Source organism: Garra rufa, chromosome 12, assembly GCF_049309525.1.
Source record: "Garra rufa chromosome 12, GarRuf1.0, whole genome shotgun sequence".
Taxonomy (NCBI): domain Eukaryota; kingdom Metazoa; phylum Chordata; class Actinopteri; order Cypriniformes; family Cyprinidae; genus Garra; species Garra rufa.
The window spans coordinates 145,316-154,234 of NC_133372.1; the positions used below are offsets into that span (position 1 = coordinate 145,316).

An 8,919-nucleotide genomic window follows, 5' to 3' on the forward strand; every position below is an offset into this window, starting at 1 on the left:
TTCAGGTTTTTAGAAAGAGTATTTATTTCATATGTTTTTCACATTCTGTTTTTATAAATCCTGCTGAAAACAATAATTTGAAAGGTGATCTTTAAAGAAAAATATAAAAACACAACTGTCAAAAAAACTCATATCATTCCAAAACTGCATGTTTATTTTCTTCCATCAAAACACAAAAGACATTTTGAAGATGTTGGCAAGAATTGTGGTGCCTACTGATTTTTCAACCGTATCGACAAAACACTGGCATTTCCTAAAAGACTTGTGTTTGACAGAAGACTCGTAGTTGTAGAGGTTTGGACGAGTGTGTTCTCAGTCCAAAATAAGACATTTATCAGAGTATGTTAGCGGAGCACATAATGTTCAAATTGAACAAACTCAAATTGGTCAGAAGTTTCAGGACCATTCAACAGAACAGTATGACTAACTACAAACATTGACATCTTGAACATCTAGTTTAGTCTAGTCAGAGTCAAGTTCCGTGTTTAACTGGTGGAGGTAAAGACTAACCCTGCATCCCAGTGTGTATACCATCCAGCCTATCTGCTTAAATAGTATTGAAAATGACTAATATCAGACAGAAATTAGGATGGATGGTATGCACATTGGGACGCAGGCCAGGGCTAGACAGGAGGCCAGCTGGTGCGTGTTCTGTTTCACAGTGAAAAACTAAATAGCAGTACTCTGCTTTTGTGGCTGCCAAACGTCAGCTACTGAAGCACACAACATCCAGTGACCCTCACTATATGAATCTAGGGACGCTCCGTCTCGATCGGGAGCAGTTAAATAATGATATAAAATAAATGATACCATACGATTTTTTAGGCAAAAAAATAAATCATTTGTGAGAAGTCTGGAATCGGGCCACACCAGAGCGGTGCAAATCAGGCTTAAAATCTTCTAGTGTGCCGCCAGCCTTAAGTGCGTCAAATATTTGAGACAAAAGTTCTTCCCTAAATTATCAGATCAAGTCTGTTCCCAAAGCGCTCGCACTGGACCATTAACACCTGAAAAAAAACATCAGAAAGGTGTCGACGCTCGACCAGAGGAACACAACTCAAAGCAGGACACCAAATGATGCTTGTGATATTTATTATACATGACAGAAATTTGGTCATTACATAGAAATAAAAAACTCCTAACAGGACTTTCTGGTGGAGACTAAAATCATACAAGACCTCCAGTGTCTTGAGGCTGAACGTCCACGTTATTGCACATGAAGATCATGAAGTTCAGCTGGCGTCACAATCTGAGAGACTTCTGGGTTCATTGTGGTCGTCTGATAGAAGCGAGAGCAAACACAGACTAAAACTACACGAGACGAACTGACGAAGATAAGACACGTACGTCGTCACATGTCTGCTGGGCAATAAATGCTCTGCATAAATCAAATATATCCATCACCAGCATGAGGCAAACGTTATGCAAACATGCATAAAATCACAGAGACTCATGTACTTCAGCTCAGAGTTTCAGCCGCTACCATTCTGAAGGCATCCCAAAACTCACGAGGGCCAAAGAGAGAAACCCTTAAAAGAAACAAACGGCCGCACACGAGCGTTCGGATTCTCACAGACGGTTGACGCCTGAGCTCTTCGTGTCACCGTGAGCCGAAACTTACACAAAACAAAGACACGTTTACACAAATCAACTTCACCGTGACCCAAAGCCGTTAGCGGAAGCGGAGTCCCGCGCTCTCGCAGCGCCGCGGCCGATACAAGCCATTGTAAAAGCCATCGGAGAGCCAACCGCAAACAACACGCTAACTCAAGGTTCAAGTAAACAACCTTGGCATTTCCAGAGGAACAGCTACACTGATTAACATCATCTAATTAGCACGATTTTGCCAAAACGTATAAAAGAAACGCAGCGAAAGCCCGCAGCGACTCAAACGGCCGCTTTCAAACAAGGGTTTATGCACCATGTGCATAGAACTATCAAACCAACTTCCAGACCAAAAAAAAACATCCGTAAAACGACAAACTGCCTCGGCCTGCGGAATATCAGGGTGTTTCTCTTTGGCCCGCTGAACTCGATCACGCAGACTCCCGTAATTCATCTGGACGCCAGCGAAACCGTACGACCGGCGTCAACATCCTCCGATAAGCGGCTGAGACGATTTTAAACTAAACACTCCTGTAAGAGTTTCAACAAACACAGACTTCATTCACAATATGAACTCAAGCGACTCGAGACGGCCGGCTTCGACTAATCAATGGGTTAAAAGGGAGGAAGGCCCTTCGATATCAGGCTCCGGCTCTGAAACGGACTTAACACAAAAGCATCGGTGAACGTTTGAGATCACAGTTTGGAAAAGAATAAAGCCAACAGCAAACTCATTCTTCCATTTCAGCAGACGGAGCCCATGTGCTTCAAACAACACAAATAACGTCTCAAACTAAGGCGCGTCTCAGCAGACGCACGCGGAGGAAAGATTCACCGTAATGAAGGTTTGGACGAGAGCGTCGCGATTCAGTTCCCGTTCACGGCGGCTCAGAACGACCTCCGCCAATCAGCGGCGCTTCAGGCCTCAAACTAACGAATATTAACTACTGCAGTAAAGAAAAGCAACTGTAGTTAAGAAAAAACAAACGAACACTGCACATGGATTTCTTCAGTGAGAGAAACACGAATAAAGAACACGAGGTCTGCTGCAGTCCAGACAAACACCGAACGCGGTCACGAAACGTCCGTCAGCCTCACAGAAGACACGCGTCAGTCACACGCAGCCGCCGCGACACGCTTCACAAACATCCCTCTCGATATCGGAGGTCACGTGACGTGCTTTAGACCGACAGGGCAGAAGTCAAGGAGAAATTAGCCGCTAGTTTAACCCTGTTGCGTGCCGTTCGCCGGCCGGGGCTGTCTGTGACGCACGTTTTTGCGCTCGAGGGCTCCGGCGCGTCGTTAGCTCCGCGATCCGGGCCGTTCTCTGAAGTCGATGGCGCGAGGTGACCGTGGGCCGACATAGGCTGCCGGTCGTAAACCGGCTCTCGTTCGGACGGGCCGTGGGAACGCGGCTCGAAGCGGATCAGATCCCTGGGCTGCAGCTGAACCGGGTCGGGCCGCAGCTGAGGAGACGGAAGACAGGACGGGACCGGAGCGCACAGCAGATCCACTGGAGAACCAGAACCGAGACACAGCAACTCCATCTCACCTGCGGGACAGACACAGACTCATTAACTCGAACACAGACACGCAGGCTAACGGCACGGGTTCGACTCGGGTTCTTTACCGCTGACGGGGCTGTCGGCGAATCGGGGCTCTTCTTCAGGATGCGGCTCGTCTGCGGCGACCACAGGACTGTCTGAGAGCGCAGGACTGCCACGAGCTACAGACACACACAGCTTGATTTTCAACACAAACAGCTCTAGTCATGCGTTCACTGCAAATCTAATGGATTCATGGTTTCCACTTCAGCCAGTCTAGAGAACATACATTTCTAATAAAAACATTAGATTTGGCTCAGATCATCAGGCCATGCTGGATAAAAGTGACTCATTTTGCTTTTAACTTCATAAAAACAATCAGATCCAGTGTTTCTGTCACCGGTCTGACTACTTGAATTACACTGAAAGCATTCTTTATTCTACAGCATTCATCACATCTTCAAACAAAAATTAAATATCTCCATTTATGCACCACAGAACAAAATCATACAGGTTAGGAAGCGCTTGAGAACAAGCAAATGACACAACTAACTCCTTAAAATAGCACTGGGTAATAGGGGTGGGGGAAAAGAATCGATATTGCAATATATTGTTGTGCTCTCTGTCGCAATAAATAATCGATACACTAACGGCCAATATCGATATTTTATTACAACACAAAATGATTAATTTACCCGTCGTCAGTGTCACTGCCCAGTATCTACCATTCTGTTTGCGGGGGGCGCTGTTCGAGTAAATAGGCGTAAAGTGGCGGAAGCAGCGGCCAGTGAAGAACACAAGTTATCTTACAACAACAGAAGAAGCGCAGAAAAAAGAGAAGTGAGAAGAATGGCGGAAAATAACGAAAAACAAATCAAAGACGCACCCGCTAGTTGAGCATGCTGATCAGTCACGCCTGTTTCACACATAACTTACTCCGTCTGCAGTGCGTATGCGTTGAGTATTTTTTTTCCGCACCCATGTTAACGGATTAGAGCGTTCACACTGCACGCGGTTGCTGTCCGGCAGTACGTCCCAGAAGCGGCGTGCAAGTGCATTGAATAATACGTTGTTTATAATACGTTGAGTTTAAACGTGAATATATCTCGTATTGTATTAGTGTACTGTGATAAAAGAGTATCACAATGCTGAAAAAGCACGTTTGTATTTGAAATCAAAATAACGGATAAATGGTGTGTTTGTGGTAAACAGCCGCGGATCAGGAACGGACTGCAAACGTGTTCTGTGTGAAAGCAAAACGAGTCCGTGCTGCTTCTGCATCGCACACATAACGCACACGGACTGCATACACACTGCAGACGGAGTATGTGTGAAACAGGCGTTAGTGTTCCTCAAGAAGAATATGCCTTGATGAGACCACTGTCCAGGTTAACATAAAGCACTTTACAGTAACTTACTACTGACGTTTCAGTATCATGGTTTACACATGTTAGTTAATGTTCATGTTGTTTTTTAATGTTCAGGCACTTTTATCTGTCTAGCTGTACAGTGTTTACATTTAAGACCAGGAGGCAGTGAGTTATTATGCAAATGCATATTTCTTTGCACAGTGTTGGAAATGTTGGCATTAATAAATGCATAAGATTTCCTTATTATGGGTATTTTTTTCTTTTTCAGTCACATATATCGTGATATATCGTTGATGAAATTTCTTCCAATATATTGAATATCGTAGATATCGTGAATCGTGATATTATCATTATCGTGGGCCACATATCGCCACAGAATTGAATCGTGAGTTACCTGTATCGTCCCACCCCTACTGGGTAATATACCGGATCAAATGGAGAACCGATCAAATTACGAACACGGTATGTTGAGGTCACAAAACAGAGGAGAAAATACTGTTCATGATCTGCAAAATATTAGATAAAAAAAAAAAATATATAAAAAAAATACTATATTGGGAATGGGGTTAGAATGATTTATATGAATCTAAAAAAGTGGAAGAGATCGTCTTCAGAAAAGGTTAGATGCTGCTTTGTTTACAGCGGTAACCAATATAAAGGCTTTCCTTTCACCTGCTGTCAGAGAATAAAATTACATGTTCATTCAGCCCATCTGCTTTTTTTGTTGTTTTGTTAATCATTTCAGAAGGTTAAAGTCAGACTATTCTGTTTTTGTTAAATTGTGAAATTGTAATTTACATCAAACTGCTCATGTTACAGGGCACATCTTTGTATGAATAAAAATGCATGAACCACTGCATTAATCACGATCCAAACAAAGGACTAATAAGAAGGAAAAAAAAAAAAGTGAAACTGGCAGAATTCTAAAAAACAAAACGAAAAAACAATACGAAACAAAAAAAAAAAAAAAAAAACAATGTGGCACAGATGTGTGATCAAACCACCCAGCACTACTTTAAATCAGTTACAATAATCTATGAAAAGTGAGGCTTTGAGGTCTTTCATTTATCACATCATTGACCAATCAGTCAACGCATATTTGTATTGTCTTTTTTTTTTAATACAAGATACAATAATAGTAATTAATAATAATAACAACAACAACATGGAAAACTGATACAGAAAAAAAAAAAAAAAAAGTGTGACGCAACACGACAGACGTCCAAAGATGGCCATCTAGATACAAACACACCTTTTTTTTGTTCAATGTCTGGTTTACGTTCATTAGTCTTCAGCTCTGGCTAACCCAAGCACATGATTCAGATATATGTGAGACATCAGGGGCGTCAAACTCAGATCCTGCAGGTTAGGCACCAAACAGGACTCCGACACCCCTGAGCTACAGAGACACGAGGGGGAAAAACATCAAGGAGTCTAGTACCTCTCATGTCATTCTTCAGGACGATGATCTTTTTGTGACCGTGACCTTTAATCCAGACCACCTGTTCAAAATACAGAACAGAGAACAGGTTCATCCAGAGGCATTCGTGCGAGTGCGCTCAACCAAACCAAAGCGAGCATACCTGCGGTACGGCGGCCAGCAGCTCCTCCAGCGTCTTGTAGCCGTACGCCTGCGGCTGAAACTCTCGACCGGTGTATTTGCCGAAGGCGCCGCAGAACTCGGACAGGAAGATCTGGTTATAATGATACGTGTGCAGCAGGGCTCGAACGCTGCGGGCGAACTGGTAGAGTCTGGTCAGCCTCACGCGCTCCTCTGCGCCGCCGTCGTCCCGCTCGTCTTCAGAGAGCTGCAGAGTAACAGACACACACACACAATAGTAAACGGTAACATATACAGCGGAGCCGGACGCGTGCCGTAGCTCGTACCTGCAGCAGGTAAGGCAGACTCTTCAGCAGCTCCGTCAGAGAGATGAAGCCGTACTCGCACGGGTTTAGCGGCGCGGCGTAGGTGAGCTCGTACTGCTTCCTCAGCTCTTCCACTCCGAGATGATCGCGATCCTCGGGAAGTGACATCATAAGCGCCAGCAGCTGAGACGTCAAGGCACGCAGGGACTTCCTGTTAATCAGCTGCACCTCTTTGCCTTCGGGAGCGTCTACCACCTAAAGAGACGTGAAAAGATCATCTAAAGAGCCCTGGTCATGCATCCTCTAAAACCTTCCGAAAGGAACTGACGTGTACCTTCACAACGTGGCAGAGTTTGTTGAGCAGGGCGGGAAGCGTGGCGGCGTCGTAGTCCTGCAGGCGGAGGCTGTAGCCAAACGTCTTGCTGTATTCGCTCAGCAGCTGACTGACAGGAAGTCCTGAGTCTCTCTGAGCTCGGAGCAGCTTGACCAGCTGAGCCGCTAACGCTTTCACCCGCTCCACCTCCGTCAGCGCCAGCAACCGCTCCTCTCCGCACTCCAGCACCTGAGAGAGAGAGAGAGAAACACAACGTCTCAGAGACTCCTGCCGAACGTTCTAGCACCTTCGCATCTGCGCCAGTGTACCGACCAGAAGAACGTCTGGAATGGCCTCAAAAAGCTCCATGAGTTTGGTGAAGCCGTAGTAGGAGAGTTTGCACTGGCGCCCGAAGTGGTGGTGATACGTGGGGATGAATTTGCTGAAGGGCATCCGGAAGTGAGGCTGATGTCTCAGAAGATCTACAACCTCCTTGCCAAACTGCCGCGTGCGCTCCACTTCCTCCACCGTCCGCTCTGAGGGGAGACAGACGCGTTCAGCAAGTGCGGCTCCGCAGGACAGTCACACCGTGGCCTAACCAGTCACGACACGCTCCACTTCTAGCTCTGTTGGCGATTGGTTACTTTTGTGGTGTTTGACGGCTAGTCCCGCCCACACTGAAATCTCATTGGACCAAATTATGGCTCAAAGACGGAAGAGATACAAATCATGGAAGTTTAGAATTACTGTATGAGGATTCCCTCAGGATCCTCAAGGAAAACCATAAAGAGAGGTCACCTGGTGAAGCAGCTCATGACAATGGACTATTAGGTTAGTTGGAACACACCCAACAACTTTTGCACAGATTTTCGCCCTGATCTGCAGTTTAGACACTGGTTGGCAAAAGTTAGAGTCAGTCTTAGATTTTGGGCCGTCCGAGTCGACAGAGAAAAATCACGTAGTGCAGCATGCCATGACGGACGAATTCTGGCTCCATTCCGTGGAACGATATCAGACAAGTTTGATACGCAGCCGATTCTAGAACACGTTTTTATTTCTACATGTCTCCTAGCAATGAGACGCATGTTTGTACATTAGTCTGTTGTTGTGCGATCACATAGTGTACGACGCACTAGGGCTGGATGCTTAATCAAAAAGAAATTTAGAACCTCTAACCAACGTAATTTTCATTTTTTTAATCCTTTAAAGGGATGGTTCGGAGTAGAATTGACTTCATTGCTATGCACTCCGAAGCCCATCTAAATACCCCATCCAAAGTTTTTTTTGCCTTAGTCAAACATTTATGGAGATATTAGAGTTTTTCGAATTGCTTGTTACAGGAGTGAATGGTACATGTGATGTATCTCGTAAACTGCACCACTAAACGTGCAAGTAATCTTACCAAACTTGTACAGTAGTGTAAGTAGGTTATGTACTCACAAAACGCTGCATCAGAACATTTGTAAGTCCACCATGAGTGTTTTAAAAACACGTTTTAGCCGATCCCTACTAGTCTCAGAAACTACAAATGGCGACACGTTGACGTCACGTCCCTGGTTTGAAAAAAGCACGTAAAAGTCCTCCTACAAGTTGACATGCACACAGATGTAGTAGGAGGACTTTCACGTGCTCTTTTCAAACCAGGGAAGTGACGTCGACTTGTAGTTTCTGAGACTAGTAGTTCTCGGGTAAAACGTGTTTTTAAAACACTCATGGTGGACTTACAAATGTTCTGATGCAGCGTTTTGTGAGTACATAACCTATTTACACTACTGTACAAGTTTGGTAAGATTACTTGCACGTTTAGTGGTGCAGTTTACAAGATACATCACATGTACCATTCACTCCTGTAACAAGCAATTCGAAAAACTCTATCTCCATAAATGTTTGACTAAGGCAAAATAAACTTTGGATGGGGTATTTAGATGGGCTTCGGAGTGCATAGCAATGAAGTCAATTCTACTCCGAACCATCCCTTTAAATACTTTCCCATTAAAAACATACTACTGCGTGTGTAGTCAGAACTATACAAACATGACCATTGAACTCACGTCTTTCAGAGTGTCTCACGGGTGAGTGGTGCATTTAAGACGGCGTGTCAAATTAACAGAATTAAAACTTTAACATCCAGCAATGCTCATCAGTGTCAGTTTCAAAACAATTGGACCAAAAATGAATGGATTAATAATAATAATAATAAATTCATTAATTATAATCAAGG

At 44.4% G+C, this 8,919-nt stretch overlaps 1 protein-coding gene across 1 annotated transcript in view; it reads right to left on the minus strand.

Moving 5' to 3' along the window:
• The window catches only part of LOC141346746 (meiosis regulator and mRNA stability factor 1), an 18,617-nt gene continuing 9,698 nt past the window's right edge, over positions 1 to 8,919 (minus strand). Inside the window, exons 16-23 of the mRNA XM_073851697.1 lie at positions 7,446 to 7,468; positions 7,032 to 7,234; positions 6,720 to 6,947; positions 6,407 to 6,640; positions 6,103 to 6,327; positions 5,961 to 6,021; positions 3,236 to 3,331; positions 1 to 3,157 (exon numbers count right to left, since the gene is read on the minus strand). Coding sequence (XP_073707798.1) covers positions 2,787 to 3,157; positions 3,236 to 3,331; positions 5,961 to 6,021; positions 6,103 to 6,327; positions 6,407 to 6,640; positions 6,720 to 6,947; positions 7,032 to 7,234; positions 7,446 to 7,468 — 1,441 coding nt within the window. The 3' untranslated portion in view covers positions 1 to 2,786. The remainder of the gene's footprint in view (positions 3,158 to 3,235; positions 3,332 to 5,960; positions 6,022 to 6,102; positions 6,328 to 6,406; positions 6,641 to 6,719; positions 6,948 to 7,031; positions 7,235 to 7,445; positions 7,469 to 8,919) is intronic.